This window comes from Silurus meridionalis, chromosome 10, assembly GCF_014805685.1.
Source record: "Silurus meridionalis isolate SWU-2019-XX chromosome 10, ASM1480568v1, whole genome shotgun sequence".
Taxonomy (NCBI): domain Eukaryota; kingdom Metazoa; phylum Chordata; class Actinopteri; order Siluriformes; family Siluridae; genus Silurus; species Silurus meridionalis.
The window spans coordinates 12,103,093-12,119,781 of record NC_060893.1 but is presented as its reverse complement, the minus strand read 5'-3'; the positions used below and the strand labels follow the sequence as shown (position 1 = coordinate 12,119,781).

Below are 16,689 nucleotides of genomic sequence, written 5' to 3'. Positions count from 1 at the left end.
CATCACAACCTGCACACAGTTCATTGAGTTGCATTAAGGTGAACCATGTCAAGCTGTTATTTAAATAAAATAAACTTAATTCACCAGGAAACAGGTAATAATTAACAGTTTATTGTAGTTTCAGAGTAAAAATCCCTTTACACTGAGCTACACCCCTCATGCTTGAAAGACAAAAATGTGAAGTTAAACCTTACTGAAGCAAGTGGTGATATTTCAGCTCACAATTGTACAACATTTCTGTAACAGTATCCGCCTCACAAGCATTGCCAGACCTTTAATTATGGGTTGTGGCAACACAGGCATGCACTGACTGTTCAACAGTGAATAAAACACATCCTGACAAAGAGTGCTGATCATTTAGGATTAAATCAATTCAACAAATAAGAATACAATGTTTGCCCTGAAACAAATGCAACTATAGGCCAGAATACAATAAATGGAAAAAATAACATACAAAGTTAAATTGTTTCCTCTCTTGAAGGACATACAGTTATTAGTTCTTTGTGTAGTTTGTAACATTTTATAAGATGACAGCTTTATACTTAGAGTGTGCATCTGCTTAAGACTGTGGAAAATTGTACAATAGTCAGAGCTCCTTTATAAATGTTTAAACAGAGTGAAACCAGCTATTGGAAATTGAGAACTGGATAGATGAGATTAAGTGCAAAAGTGCATTTCTAATTATTTTTTCTCAAATAAAATGCTTTTGTATATGCTTTTTTTCATGCTCTGGTGATATACAGTACCCCAAAGTAATTCATCTTTCCAGGGAGTAAAACGTTTAAATAAGGACAAAAATTATTGCTAATACTAAAAATTGCCCAAAAACAAACAAACCAACCCCATCACACACCAGGCAGCTTGACAGAAAACCTTACAGTATTGTACATCTAATTAGACCTAATGACTAAACAAAACAAAATTAATGTAGCACTATTGAAATATTTTTGGTGTTTTACAAGTTCACATTCATCCCTCCATTTAATAACTCAAAAGATCCAACAATGAGCAGGCGATTTTGGCTTCCCCCCCCCAATTTATGCATTACAAGGAATAAAATAATTTTGTAATAAAATATTGTTAAACATGTAACTGGGGCTTTGAAAAAAAAGAGCAAAGGGTTTGGAGAAATGAAGAGCTAAGGCTGTATTAAGTGTTGTTGCTTTGCTGTCAGGATCTTATTACAAGTTACATTTACCCATGCAAATGAATCAAACTTTGATGTTCCTTAAATATTCTGCACTTGTGTCTGAGAAGTTTACAAATTAAAATACAATCTTTTAAACATTGGTGACAAATTTTATATATATATATATATATATATATATATATATATATATATATATATATATAGAGAGAGAGAGAGAGAGAGAGAGAGAGAGAGAGAGAGAGAGAGAGAGAGAGAGAGAGAGAGAGAGATGAATGTAGTGTTGTACAGAGCATGTAGTGTTGTATAGAGCAAAAAAACATTTTATATCATTAAGCTAGGTGAGGTAGAAAGATTTAGAAGCTTACTTTAAATAGGCAGATTCACTAAATTTGTGAAAAATATTTGAGAGATCAACAATCAGTAATAACTATTTAAAACATTTTAAGAAACTGCAATTTAATTAACTTTTTTTAATATATATTTTGACAGATCAGAGATTTAAACAAATCTCAACTTTTGTAACTGAATAACAGTGAGCCACTGAAAAGTCCAAAATGTTCATATATGTATACACAAAACCGAACTAGAAATAAAATCAGTGTATAGGGCTCACACGCACCACAGTGAAGACAGGAGCTTATGTTGTGGACATGCACTCTGAGCACAGTCAAGCCAAATTATGATATCCAGTCACATTTCATCAAATTAACATGCTTTTGAAATCAGATCAAGGATTAGTTATTAGCTCTATATCTAATTGCCAACATTATACACATCAATCCATATAGTGGTGTAGACAATGCAAGAATAACTAACTGAAGTAAACAGCCTTTTGTAGTCAAGCAGGACAAATCTATGTTCTGGGACCTCACTCTACAGCTTTAACTACTCACTGAGACATAGTGCAGGAACAACGCTAATATTTAGCAATTTCATGTAAACTAGAAGTGCTAAACAACACCCTTAGTGGCCATTTTATTATATTCGCTCAACTCAACACTCTGCACCATTTAAACTCCAAGTATACCAGCATCACGAGCATCATGTGGCTATACATGCAAAATCACAGGAAGCAGTTTATCATATGCACCAATTCACTTAAGAAATAAAGACTAAGGATTTATCCATTTGACAGGGCCAGTGCTTTCCTCTCTAATATCACAACTAATGCTTTATGCTTAAAATGCTCATGTTTGGTAAATGTTTATATATGTATGAAGCCCCAGGCCTTCTCATGTAGCTCATTATGCTGCATCTGCCTTGTAGCTGTACTTAAAGTTGATATTAAGTGCCTACTGAATGGTGCTGTTTGAAGTGAGGTTCCAGCAGCACCTTAAAAAAAACAAAAAAACAATTCTAAACAATGTAGCTATGCACAGGAAATAAATCAATACCTTTTTGGGGGGGGGAACAGTTGCTAGTCACTCAGCCCTTAACCTCCATGTTCACTAGTCCCACTGATTAGACATTTTCTTAAGCAAGGAACCTTATTCTTTTGTGAGAAAACACAAACATATATTGTACCAGAGTAGTTTGGACAGTCTAAGGAAATCCACCCACATGCTAGAATAACAACTCCTCCTATCATCAGACTTCAAGAATGTGAGTAAGTAGAAAAATACAGTAAAAAGTTGGAACGGGAAAAAAAAAAAAAAAAAAAAAAAAGGGTTTTCAAAATAATAAAGCTATTTCAGTGATCAAAGGCATATATACACTACATGTTTACAGCTAACTGGTAATTAAATACAAGTTTAGTACTAAAGAAAAAACAAAAACAAACAAAAAAAAAAAAACATTAGTTGCTCTAAAATATGTTCATACACAAATTACCAAATCTGGAAATATTAATCAGATTAACAATTTAAAAGGTTGAAACATTTTCACTCTTAGAAGATTGCATTTATATCCACTCCTCCAGTGGTCTTTACCAGTGCTGGTGACGAGTATACCTCTTGTCATTTTTTTTTTTACTTCATCCTTGTCAAAAGTAGTTATGAAATACCTAAACCCATGAGTTACACCTTCTGTGGCTCCAACTCCTTTTTGCACTATGCAGACACTTTGTTGTCCTTCTGGGTAAAGCATAAAAATAAACACAAAATCAGACCAACACCCCAAATACTGCATATTTCTTAATACTTTATTCAAAAAATGGGTAATGTGAGCTTAATCTGTCCTACCAATCAATATTTCTATTATCTATATTCTCATGTCTTAAAAAAAAAAAAAAAAAAAAGTTCTACAAATATTTAATACAAATACAATAATACAAGTAGCCTACATTACCCTGTATTCAAAACTGGAGAATTCCCTTCCTCCCTGGCCTCCTCTGTAACCGCCTCTGAATCCTCCACCCCCTGCATGTGGTGGGGCAAAAGACCCCCGACTTGCTCCACGACCACGTCCTCCACGGAAGCCCATTCCCCCACGTCCCCGATAGCCACCCCGGTTTCTGTTATGGCGAAATGGGACGCCGAATGTCTCAGCATTCATTCGCCTCTCCTCTGCCCACGTCTGTCTTCTTTCCCTGTAAAATATTTCCCCCACAAAAAATATTTAGAAATATTTAAAATGTGGTAAGTCCCAGTCATGCATAGCATTGTATGCAAATAACTAATAAATAGGCAGAATTTCTTTACTCCAACTAGAAAATGAAAGAGTTTAGATCCAGGAAAATAACAGGATTTGCAATTCTCATTTTCATCTGACCACAGCTGGAACATAGTCAGTACATTCCAAGGTAATATTGTGTTTTGAAAGGATATAGGTTTTAAACTTAATTTAATTGCAAACATTTACATTTGTAAATTTCTGGCAATTGATTATGAATAAGCAGAGCAACATTGAAGTCTCCATCAATAAAAACTTCTGAATTCTTTTTTTTTTTAATACAAAAGAAATAAACATCTGATTTGTTGGTTTCATTTGTTTTTTACATAAAACTCGATAGCCCTTTTTGCAAATCAGAATGAGTACCAACCTAATGTCATCACAGGAGATGTTGTCAAAGAAAGATTTGGACTTGTCATAGTAACATTTGGGTCCCAGTGGATCTTCCTCATCAGCGTTCCCCTCACTGTTTTGAGTATCTACCCCAGAGTCACCTTTATCTTCTCCATTCAAAGCCTTCTCTGGCTTTTCATCTAAACACAATACAAAAACAAAATGCTAAAATATAGAAAAATAGTTTCCAAATCATGCACACAAACACTACTACTAAATACTGCTCTCTGCATTACCTTTGAGCTTGAGTTTGCTCTGGAACTCCTTGTCAATCTCCTCCTTGTTGAATTGAGCATTAGCACTCTCAAAATCAAAATCTTTCTCAAATTTCATGGGTCCATCTCTTCTCACAGGGAAACGGCCTCTTCCACGATGTCCCCCACCACGACCACGGCGTTGACCAGGCAGCCCGACAGGCCCAGAGGCTATGTGGCAAAGAAACTTGAATTAACATGCCAAATACAGCTAGAACAAAGGAATGTGAGGTAACGCAAACAAGCTAAAAACTAACATTAAATGGTATGCGTGTGCATTAGACCACCAGATGGACCATGGTGCTTGTGATATTTAATGCAAAAAGTCCCAAACAAACAAGTACATCAAATGTTTAAATAAAATAATTGAAGCTAGTTATCGCAGATATAATATATCCTGTTTGCCACTTTCTTCACTGGACTGATCAGACTCGGGACAGGCAGCCACTTTTGGTGCATTAATGCCTGATAAAGTATACACACCACCTCAGAATTTCCCAATATACTTTATTTTTTAATCCCTCCTTAAACAAGCCCAGTGGATCCCCAGTTTTTTTTTGTCTGTCTGGTTTCACACCTTTTGTAAATCAGATATGTTAACATTTAGCTGTCAAACAAGTATACAACAGTCAGGTGTTGTAATAAATTTTACAATTACAATAAAAAAAAATAAATAAAAAAATAAAACTTGTGTAGAAAAATTACCGGTTTCACTCTACTCTTACCTGCTGATTGGAAACCCGAATGAACATTAGCATCTGCTGCTGCAAATCCAATTCCTGTGCGCAATCTGGACCTGCCTTCACCCCTCCTCTGTTCTGGGACATCAGAGGCCTTATGAGTACTGGTTGTGCCAAGTCGTGCTGTGATGGGGCTCCTGCGGCTCACTGGCACAGGTGCAGCACTGCTGACTGAGGAGGCCAATGGTGCTGATGGCTCTACAGGCGGACTCTTCTGTAACGGGTCATGGGCAGGACTGCTGCGTCCTACAGAGCAAAACATAGGCTTCAAACAAAGAAACATTTGCATGTAAACAAGGTACTCCTAGAACAGTGAAGTGAAGAAACTATAGACAGTAAGGAGTTGTTGAGTCGCTCAATAAAGCAAACCACAAACTATCCATAGAAACCCACAAAGTGGACCTCGAACATGCAGTGATCAACAGAAAATACCCAGAATAAATAACTAATTGGTGCGAAACAAACACCTGAACTTTACAAGAAAACGAACCTCTCAGGAAAATGGATTCATGCTAAAATAAATGTCAGCTGACCTTTATCAATAATTTGGAATTAAAACTGCTTGCGTGTACCATGACTTTTTATTGCTAAATGTACAAAGGATAATATCTACATTACAGAAATCACAAATCTTTATTTTGTCAAAGCAATTTACCTTCCGGAAACAATGTATTCAGAGTGTCATTGGTTATTGGTTATAACATTGCCATTATAACTGCTCTAAAACAGGGCTGCAGCCATACCTGAGTCACTACCAAAAAAGGCCAATGAGTTTCCTGTGTGCAAAGGAAGAGCATACAGACCTAACACACTGTTGGATCACAGCCAGTCAAACACCCATATGGCCAGGAGTGTAAAGGAAAACATGATCTAACAAACTTATTTGAATTTTTTTTCAGCAGAACCGCCATAAATGCATTTCTTTCTAACATTACCACTATGCCAAGACCTTCATGTCATCACTGCTTCAGCAGCAGTGCTTGACCTCTGTCCAAAATGCACAAGCACATCACATGTAACCATTTGAAGACACACATCAGAAAAACATCAATTCTATTTTACATAGTTTCACATTCCACAGAAATCAATTTGGCACTCTGGCAAACAACACATAACATACTTTGTGGTCTCATATGAGATTGGCAGTTACATAAAGCACAACACTGCATTTTAGAAGTGGTTAAGAACTCTGACAGTCAAACCCACTCCAACCAGCACTGTTCATCCCATGCTCTCGGATTAACCCCCCATTGTTCTGGAATTTTCTCTCATTTAATGTACTTAGGGAGGGCGGGATGTCACGGAATAGACTTTACTGCTATGTCAATTACACCAACACTAATCAGTCTGTGAGCTCATGTAAGCAGAAGTAAATGTATAGTGCTTTTTTAGAGTGCATTATGCATCCCTGTGAAATAAAGGAGAGCCCTGGCTGGCAGCCAGTACCAAATCATGACTCATATATATATATATATATATATATATATATATATATATATATATATATATATATATATATATATATATATATATGAGAGAGAGGTGTGTGTGTATATATATATATATATATATATATATATATATATATATATATATATATATATATATATATATATATATATATATATATATATAAACTATACACAATATATTTACAGGGCAAAAGCAACAATATTCACTAGTTCACCTTTCAGGGTTTGTGCAAATACCTTTAAGTAAATCCAAATAAAGATGTGGTAATTGATCCAACATGTCTAAGCCAGACCCCTACAATGGGTAAATACAATTGTATGTAAAAAAACACTTGCCTCCAACAGTCCCGAATGGTGGTGAGACTAATGTGTTAGAGGTGAACTGGCTGTACGGAGACACTGGAGCTTGTTTAAACAGCCCATACGAGTTCCCACTCTGAAAAGCTGAGGGTGCAGCAGGAGATCCCATCGAAGACTGAAAAGAAACGTCATACAATCAGGTACAGGGTTTCACATACCATATGAGCCAAACAATGGAACATAAATAAGCCTAAATGTAAATATAAAAAATTTAATTAAAATATTCGTCCATTACCTGGACAATGGCAGGGTCCTGAGGCAGAGGTGGCTTGGGGGGTTCACAAACAGTCAAGTCTTTAATGTCACTCCCTCTAAAAATGATGTACTCGTAGGTTTCATCACGGGGCAGGATAGGCCTGTCAGTGGGCCGATCCTCGGTTCCAAAAGAGCGCACTGAAACAAGATATCCATCACACTTTCATGAGCAAGAGAAACAGACAAACCCAAATTCTAACAAGTATGCATGTTAATAACCTTAATATCCACATTCTTCTGGTAATAATTACTTCTACAGAACGTGCTTCAGGCAATCAATAACTACGAAGGCAATTACTATAATTAGTAATTAACCAACAAAGTGGCTGGTATCAGGTGGATAATTATGCAGCAGGTTGTGCTTTTTATTAGAGCTCAGTTAGTCCACCTGCAGTCCTTACTTTCTTCGCAGACATTACAACAGTTAATTTCTTTTCTTTTTTTTCATATCTTAGTGATGTTAGAAAGCTGGGGTCTGCCATGATGCAGCACTCCACAGGACCCTGCTCAGGGGCCCATGATTGGCAGCTTGGCGATACTGGGGCTTAAAACTTCAACCTTCCAATCAGCCTTAAACACTGAACTACAAACTCCCTCATAACTAAACACCGTACTTATATTAACTGTTATTTTAACTAATAAAAAAAATTGATAACTTTATTTAGCAAAAGTAATGATATTTAGCTACCCATAGCAAATTATATTATTAGCAGACCTACAGCTAGGTCTTTAAGTAGCTAGTTTTAGTAGTAGTTATTAAATGATCCAGTCCGGGACTCTTACCAAACTAATCAGCTTCAAAACCAATGCAAAAGTGCAAACTAGTTAAGCAGCGAAGCGGCCTGCATTGTCCGCGTCTCCGCCTGTTTCTACTGAATAAACGTGTAAATTAGGGATTTAATTACACGCGAACGCGACACAGCTGTGCGTGTGGGAGCGGGCTTTAGCTGGAGTTAGCATGTTAGCTCCTCACCTTTGGCGAGTGCGACAGTGGAGTTCTCGGTGTCGATGGTGTAGAGGATTCCCTCATAGCGAATCTCGGCCTTCGAAATCAGGCTGATTTTACTCCCGATGTACGGCGTTCCTCCGCTCATCCTGTCCCTTAGGAGGCTTTCTGAATCCTACAAACCGCCGTAAAGCCTCAGCAGGTGACTCGCGAAGCCTCTTTCAGTTCACTGCCTGGACACTAATCCACCACAATCACTGTTCAGGCTGCTCAGCTTCGCCACTGCAACATGGCAGCCTTCGTGTTCAGGGTCTGTAGCCGGACGTGACGTAAAAAGTTGACGGAAACCGACGCAGCTTCTTCGCTTACTTTTATGGGTTTGTAATGAATCACGGAATTTAATGTTCATGCCGCCATCTACAGGACGGAGCGTGACCACACACACACACACACACACACACACACACACACACACACACACACACACACACACACACACACAGTGATGTATGTAAAAAATAAATAAATAAAAAAAATGTATATACTGTATATACATACACACACACACACACACACACACACACACACACACACACACACACATATATATATATATATATATATATATATATATATATATATATATATATATATATATATATATATATATATATAAAACTTGAACTTTAAAATTTAGCTTTCTTCCAAATCAAGCCAGTTTGTGATTCAGCATAAATAAAGAACTTAAAAGGACATGTGAAATTTATTATACAGTTTTATTTATTGCTGGGGAAAAGTTAATGAAGGAGTGTGAATCCAAGAAACATTTATCTGAGGTAATATGTATATTACACAAAAAAGTCTTTAAAAAGGCATCGATATTGTTAATATTTTTAGAATAATTATGTTTATTTCTCCAGTACACTGAAAGACGTGTAAAATTGATACGAGGGCTCACTGAATCTGTTCTGGCTTTTGCTTCCAAATTTTGCAGAAGTCATATAAATACACTTTTATAAAAAAGTATTTTGAAGTTATTTCCACAAATATATGTAAAGTATGCCACATATGCAACAGGTCTAACTGGACACAAGGTGGCAGTAAAGCCTTGTACATAGCCTGAACTGAGTCTTCAACTGCACATGCCCTGGCCATTTCCTCAGCACGTGTTAAGAACAAGGGTAGCAAAAAAATCTTAATTTCTGAAGATTTAGGACGAAATTTTCGTCCTAATGGTGTTTTTGTTCTAATGATTTAGTATCCAAAAGAACATTTGACCAAAATAATTTTGTCTGTGACAAACTGCTGCATCTTATCTAGCCAATTAGATGATGCATAATCATTATATATATATATATATATATATATATATATATATATATATATATATATATATATATATATATATATATAAGAACAAGGTTCAGCTGTAGAAAGAACAGAACATTTAAAGTTTTATTTAAAAACTCTAATTAAAAAACATAAAGCTAAGAATAGACACTTCTTAATTACAAAATAACACTGACACAAAAACCAGTGAATAAGCACACTTTAGATTTGTGCTTAAAACGTAATCATTAATGCTCAGTTTTTAATAATAAAATAGCCTTAGTGTATATTTCAGAAGCTGATTTTCCTCATTAAAATCAAACATTTTGAGGTTTTATGAGTTTCTTTTTTATTAGTTGTCTCACACTGTGCATGTTGTGGATAATTGTGCTTGTGCTTTCTCATGTAGAAACCAGTTTTGTTTTCTCTTGTAGAACAGGCCAACCCCAGATCTAATATTACTATTTTCTCCATCCCTATTACACAGAGATGCAATCCTTACATGTGGCCTTCACCTAATATCCAGCTTTTAACACTTATCACCACAAACAGGCCAGAATGTGTCTGGTTGCATATCATTTGTTTAGCACGTTACAGAGATACCATACGCTTTAGCTCTTTCCAGATCTCAAAAATATACAACATTTCTGAACTGAACGTGTTTTTTATAGACAGCTACATTTCTCATTTGAAGTCTAATGCTGCACTGAGCATGTACAGAGTCAGTCAAGTGGCTATAATTACTTCTTCTTCAGCGATACTGAGGGTGTAATATCTGACCCGTGTTACAATCGTCTCACTGTCAACTTACCGCAAAAAGTTTATTGCCTATACATTCCAGACTGTCTTTTCTATTTATAGCTCAAGACATTTTCCACTCTATAAATATCTGATTAGGTGCACCTTGTATTTAAGACAAAAGAAGATAACTGCATAAAGTGAGTATGTACACCTACCTGCAGATTTCACATAGCAATCAGTCTTTCAGAGGTTTGTCTGAGTTGCAAAAGCAATATGTGGAATGGCTTATAAACAATCAATTATAAACATCATCATAATATTAGATATAATATAATATAATATAATATAATATAATATAATATAATATAATATAATATAACTAGATACAAAATAGTAACACAATAAATGCTCAAAAAATGTCAAGTGTTTAAAAATGTTTATTTGTAAAATAATATTTAATAACCTGGTATTTGTAAGATATTTGCAGGCTGTAATCAACCTGTCTTTGTGATTTTCCAGTCAGTAATATGAAATCTTATAGACCACAGAATAAATATACTATATACTATTACATATGCTACATGTCCATATATAATAACAGATGCAAAGCATTCTGAAATAAATAACATTAATTAATTAAATGCTATATATTATTTATTATTATTATTTTAGTATTGGACAGCCAGTCACTGTATTATAGACACTGGCCAGCTTATTTCAGCTGGGCTCATGCAACTATAATCTAAATAAATTGTATTGTAAATCAAATATTGTTCAAAGAATATATTAGTCAACAAACATACAGTGAAGGCATGTCAAAATCCATCAATTCAGTGATATAATAAGGCAAACTTTATGATATTGTAAAAATAGCAGGTATAAAAAGTATGAGAAAAATACAAAAGGTTCATCACTTTTCAACTTAATGCACATGCGAATATGATACATGCAACAGTAATAATTAAGCTGTAATAAAGAAATACATTAACACGCAGAAGTGGATTTCTTTTTTGAATGATCACAAATTAAAGTACTTATTTCATAGGTGAGGTGCTACAGTATTATAGTAATTATTTTTCTTCTCTGGAGACAAAAGCCTATGACAGAAAACCTGAAATCTCAAATGAAGCATTCATAAACAACCAGTGCACATGCCAAACTGAAGAAGATTAGCATATTAACCGTTATTGCAATCAGCAAAGGACATTCCAACCTGAGACAATTTAGTACAATATGTGTTATCGCTGTATCAGTCACATTATTTATGTAGAAATCTTTCGTAAAAGGTCACTGATTATTTCTATAATCTATTCACATTTTGTTTTAGATTTTGTAGACTTATCTATGTTTTTTATGTTTTTCAGTGTTTCCTGTGTTATTTAAACAACTGGTATGTTGTGAGAAAAGTGTTTTTCTGTCTTTCACTAATGGATTTCTGAGATTAATTACTCAGGAAATGAATACAGGACCAAATAAATCTCAGAAATGCAGGATTGTCCCACCTTAAGACTGGATGGGGTATTTCTTTGGGCAGGTTTTTAAGCTTTGATGCAATTTGTACCTGTTGTATCAGGATAATACAGTATGTAAGCCAACATATGTGGGTGCACAATTTAAACTGGGCATCTTCTCATGTTGAATAAAGATAATACCTAAAATCTTTCCTAACTTTTTCCTGTTTTCTTTAATATGTATTTACATTACATGCATCAAAATATTCCAATCAATCTATAAACAGATTATGTTCATCTTATTTTTAATACCCCTTATTACAATATCTGAATGGAGGGTAAAATGGCTTTTGTTAATAAAACAATCGTTTTTAATACATTTTTGTGAATGAGTTCACAAAAAAACAAAAGTGAACCTGATTCAGTTAAAATGAAAAAGAAAATTGTGCTCTAATATTTCTACAAACATACGGTGCAGTACTACAAGCACAGTACATGTCCTTGCCCAGCAGTATCAGATTTCCATACAGCACATTAACCTCATAACTGTTCAGTATGAATACGCAGTCTACTTTAAAATGCATGCAGTTACATGCTTTTATAGCTACAGTTATATTCAAGGCTTTTTGTGTTATGCAAAAGCTGCTGTACTGCTTTTCATCTTTCAATGCCTTATTTTGTAATTATCAGTAAGTAATCAAATATTACTATAACAGTTCTTTAATAATAATATTAATCTAAACTACTATGTGAACGGAAGTATGATGATATAGCGACGTAATATTAAATTACTATTCTGATAAACCATTATGATTTCGACTGAATAAAGTGTCATTATGTTTGAGTATAATAATTTAATATGATTTTTTTTCATATGAATCATTACACTTGACACATTTACACATAACACTTAACTAAATAATAAACTTACTATTATTAGAAATGATTGAAAAACTTCTACAGTAACACTTGATTGCTGCTATATTTATACGGATCGCCTAACAGTGTTATTCATTATTGTGTAACCAACAATAAGGCCTGTCTCTCCTGCAAGATTTGTTCAGAAACATAGTATGGCAGTAGAGTGGAAGAAACCAGAATGTTTGGTAATACGAATGGAAGAGACTGAACACAGTCTTTAAAACATGCTCACTCTTATGCAAATACAAAGTTATAATGTCAAAACAACCTATTTTGTGATACATTAGAAAAAGTTTCAGCTATTTCAGTATGCATGAGGTATATCATTATCTGCTTGTATAAATCACAAACACTGTAAACATTTTGTTCATAGTTCAGCCAGTCATTTAAAATAAAACACAAAACTTATGAGGCATATAATGATGATTGTTTAGTTAGAAATAAACCTCTCTTACATTACCAAACTCAGACATAGGAGCATAGTTATTATTTGCCATGAGCAGGCTTAGTCTATGTTTGCTCCTTCGCTCAGCTAGATCTAACCCAACACCCAGTCAAGCTCAGAAAAACCAATCCTTGAAACAATGAACTACCCGGGTCCTCATCAGATCTGCGTCTGTAATGACTCGGCAGAATGGGACAGTGCTGTCATTGGTTTGGAAGTGTAAGCAGTAGGTGTTAAGCTCGGTTTGATGCCTCTGGTTCTCATGTAATACAGAAACTGATCTGGAATTTCAGCCAGGACATCTTTGGCCAGACGGGCCATGCTGAGGATGTGATTCCCTCTTGGAGTAATGTAGTCTCGGAAAGGAACAAACTGCAAAGAAGAAAAATATGCATATGCTGACTGAGAGTCAGAAGCTTTTTGAACAATATGTTTAAATTATATTTTAGCTTAACAAGAAACAAACTCAAATAGGCTTAAAGTATTTTAAATAGAAAGTTGTACTAGTTTAAACAAATTAGTTATTTGTGGAACATGTGTAATTTCATTTTACTATAAACAGCCTCTGTTTAAATGCTTCATGCCAACATCTCAAATACTGTAATGATCAATTATTATTGATCATTAATTATCTGTCAATATCTAGTTATGATTAACTAAGTAGACAAACCTTAACATGTCACTTAATAAATATTGGTGTTAGTCATTGGTAATTGGTATACCTAGTACTTTGTGTCTTAGACATCAAAATGCTCCACTCCAAGAGGCAGGTCCTTTTCTACATTAATAGCTTTTTGGCAGTAAATGCAGTGCTCGAATTGAGGGGGGACTGCGGGATCCGGGACCCCCCATAAGGAATTAGACCCCCCCATGGAAAGTAAAAAATAGACTTAGGGGGTCCCCAAGTTTATTTCAGTAAAAAATATATGAAATACAACAACTGGGGACCCCCCCCATGAGACTTGACTCAATTCGAGCACTGAGCAAATGTGGTATGTTGGTGTGTTTTTGGCTGTGTGTTTTATTGCACACTATTAACTCAGCCAACCATTGTGTGCTTCAGGGAAAGAAAAAAATATTTCAAAGAGGAATTTGCACAGGTTGCATTTATGGCACAATTTATGACAATTTTCAGAAGTATTTAAACACCTTGGGGCTTTGCAGTGTTGGACAAATATATCTAGCTCCGTAACTTTTCCAAATTGAGCAAGAAAAAATATATATATACATATCATAAGAATAAGTATTGAGCTCTTTTTAATTTCTGTACAGTTCTTTATATTTAAATAGTCAGGCATTTTATGACATGCAGAATCAAATTTGAGTGAAGAGTCTGTGGATAAACATACACAGAAATTAAATAAATAATTTTTTAAAATAGAAGCATTTTGCTAGAAATTATTGTGGAAGAGTATTAAAATTACTACTCATCTCACTATGCCATGCTATGAGTTCAATTTCCATGAAATTATAGGATCAGAGCTCTACTTGATGTTTACCAAAGGTGCAGGATATCCGCTCCTCTGAGCCCCCCTCTATCCCAAATTAACTCCTGATTACAACTGATGCAAACTAATTTATCCTCCAAGTGCCCTGCCGGTAATAAAGTACTCATTACAGTTCCATTAGAAGTTGCCAGTTCCCCTTCAGGAACTCGAGCGGCATCAGAAACGCTTTGGGAATGCCTCCGCGTTGTCCACGCTCTGAATCACTTGTATAATCAGTCCAATGGAAAGCGCGGCGTCAGCGGCTTAAAAGCACATGGAGTGAAACCAGCGCCAGCTTCTGTTGTTCAGGAAGCGCTCTGTGTGTGTCTGTCCAGTAAGGTAAGAGAGTTTTTCCTTCTTTTCGTGACATGAAAGCAACAAAAAAGACAATGCACTGCTTTTGTCCCTGCTTTCCTATCACGGGGGGAAATGCACAAACTATGTGTTGCTTGTCTGGGAGTGGAGCATGCTAGATCGGTTATCAAAAGAGCTGACTGTGCAAATTGTGCTTGCATGACTATGCAAACGCTCTGCTCTTGGAGAGCAGTCTTTGAGGAGGATGCTCCCGCTCTTTGTGGTTCTGGCCCCGCTTTAGCCGAGGCAAAGTGGCATTCACAAGTGGGGCTCACAAGTGAACCTCGCAAAAGGTTGGAGATGGGCTCGTCCCTATCGCCTCCCTCACCTGCTAAGTCCAGCGCCAGATTGCAAGGTTCACTGCATGGTGTGAACAACGCTCAGCAGATGAATTGTGGATGCTATTTCTTCCTTTAAAAAGTCACTCTACTCGGAGTGTGGCTGTCTCTAAGGCCTTGTCCTCTAGAGTTTCCCTCCAGGACATTTGCAACGCAGTGGGCTGGTTCACCATGCTAAACTATGTCAGGTTCTATAGCCTCGACCTCAATGCCACTCCTGGCCCCTCTGTCCTTCGCCCTGGCTGTGCCATTCACACTAGGCGGGAATGGGTCAGTCTGGCTTGACTGGACTCTCGTTCCCAAAGCGTTTCTGACACAGATCGAGTTCCTAAAGGGGAAGCGAGATACTGCATCTCTATGCCACACTGCATCCCTGCAGCACTTTCTTAACTTTTCAGATGCTGACGCTGGTTTCACTCCTTTCAAGTTTCCTGGTTGTAACATCACCACGCCGGTGACGCCATGCTTTCTATTGGACTGATTATACACATGATTCAGAGCGTGGACAAAGTGGAGGCATTCCCAAAGCATTTCTGACACAGCGTCTTGTAACACATGTAACCTGGTGACTTTCATAAGCTCTTAAAATATCTTCAATGTATTCATACTTTTTATTATTTTACTCATCTGTGTTTTTTTGTGGGGAGGTTGGCGCTAATAAAGCTTAAACTGTAATAATCAGAAAAGCATAAGAGTTCACAGAAAGATTTAATGGCATCAGAGCCTACCTGTACAATATCTCTTTCTGCAAACCTTCCTCTTGAAGAGATCCTGACCTCATCCCCATCCAATTCAATCATTTCTGTCAAATAAACAAAACAAAATGAAGAGGAAAAGCATTCAGTGTACTAAGTGTTTTTACTGCAGGTTCCTGGAGCTTTTGAATGACTGCTTCATCAAGATTCTAATTTATATAAACACATATTCACCTTACAGATGTGGGGGAAAAATTATACATGCACACCCACACTTATACCCACATAATTACTGTTACTGTTGTAGCATGATAAAGCATTAGTGTTGGTGATTCTCATACCATCAAATTCGGCTGAACCAACTCCCACTATTATTATTGACATTGGAAGACAGGAAGCCTTCAAGCAGAAAAAGATTAAATCACCAAATGCCGAACTTTCCAAGCATAGTATGTCATTAGAAGACAAAAAGCATTAGAACAATGTAAAGGCCTCAAACAAGGCTAATTAGATAACATTGTGTTGCATGCTCCACAGAGATACAGGACATGGCTAGACTGTGAGGTAATGATAAGACCCATAATACAAAGCACATTTATAAAATGACGCGGATGAACAGCTCCTAGTCAGTACTGGAAGTGATAAAGACATGCTGACACATTATATATGACTCCCTTACAGAGCTGGAAGAGTCTAAACTGAACTCGTTCTGCAGGTTGAAAATCACATTTTAGTGTCTAAATTGTCA

The 16,689-nt window shown here is 36.0% G+C and overlaps 2 protein-coding genes across 6 annotated transcripts in view; both read right to left on the bottom strand.

The window, feature by feature from the left end:
* Positions 1–95: 95 nt before the first annotated feature.
* lsm14aa (LSM14A mRNA processing body assembly factor a) lies at positions 96–8,525 on the bottom strand. Of its 3 annotated transcripts, XM_046859809.1 has the most exons (9): positions 8,208–8,525; positions 7,215–7,372; positions 6,956–7,094; positions 5,133–5,393; positions 4,390–4,578; positions 4,131–4,293; positions 3,437–3,677; positions 3,153–3,222; positions 96–2,482 (listed from the first exon to the last, which is right to left on the bottom strand). In XM_046859809.1, the coding sequence occupies exons 1-8, from the start codon at positions 8,326–8,328 to the stop codon at positions 3,199–3,201; spliced, it is 1,296 nt and encodes a 431-aa protein (XP_046715765.1). In that variant the 5' UTR covers positions 8,329–8,525; the 3' UTR covers positions 96–2,482; positions 3,153–3,198. The 3 variants fall into 3 exon arrangements, with proteins under 3 accessions (XP_046715765.1, XP_046715764.1, XP_046715766.1); XM_046859808.1 differs by having other exon boundaries at positions 96–3,222; XM_046859810.1 differs by having other exon boundaries at positions 96–3,219.
* A 2,187-nt stretch (positions 8,526–10,712) lies between these two features.
* cpne8 (copine VIII) overlaps positions 10,713–16,689 on the bottom strand; it is a 37,116-nt gene continuing 31,139 nt past the window's right edge. For 2 of the 3 annotated variants that reach the window (XM_046860204.1, XM_046860205.1), the window contains 3 exons: positions 16,283–16,340; positions 15,975–16,048; positions 10,713–13,439 (listed from right to left, as the gene is read on the bottom strand). In XM_046860204.1, the coding sequence (XP_046716160.1) occupies positions 13,227–13,439; positions 15,975–16,048; positions 16,283–16,340 (345 nt within the window). In that variant the 3' untranslated portion in view covers positions 10,713–13,226. The remainder of the gene's footprint in view (positions 13,440–15,974; positions 16,049–16,282; positions 16,341–16,689) is intronic. The other variant, XR_006927246.1, reaches the window with a different exon arrangement.

What these genes read in the sequence shown, in the direction of transcription:
- lsm14aa (XM_046859808.1), bottom strand. Translation starts at nt 8,328, where the DNA reads ATGAGCGGAGGAACGCCGTACATCGGGAGTAAAATCAGCCTGATTTCG. An exon ending in ACCATTCGGGACTGTTGGAG is followed by an intron (nt 5,394 to 6,955) that starts GCAAGTGTTTTT and finishes TTTGCTCTGTAG; the next exon opens with GACGCAGCAGTCCTGCCCAT. An exon ending in GAGCAAACTCAAGCTCAAAG is followed by an intron (nt 4,294 to 4,389) that starts GTAATGCAGAGA and finishes TATTGTGTTTAG; the next exon opens with ATGAAAAGCCAGAGAAGGCT.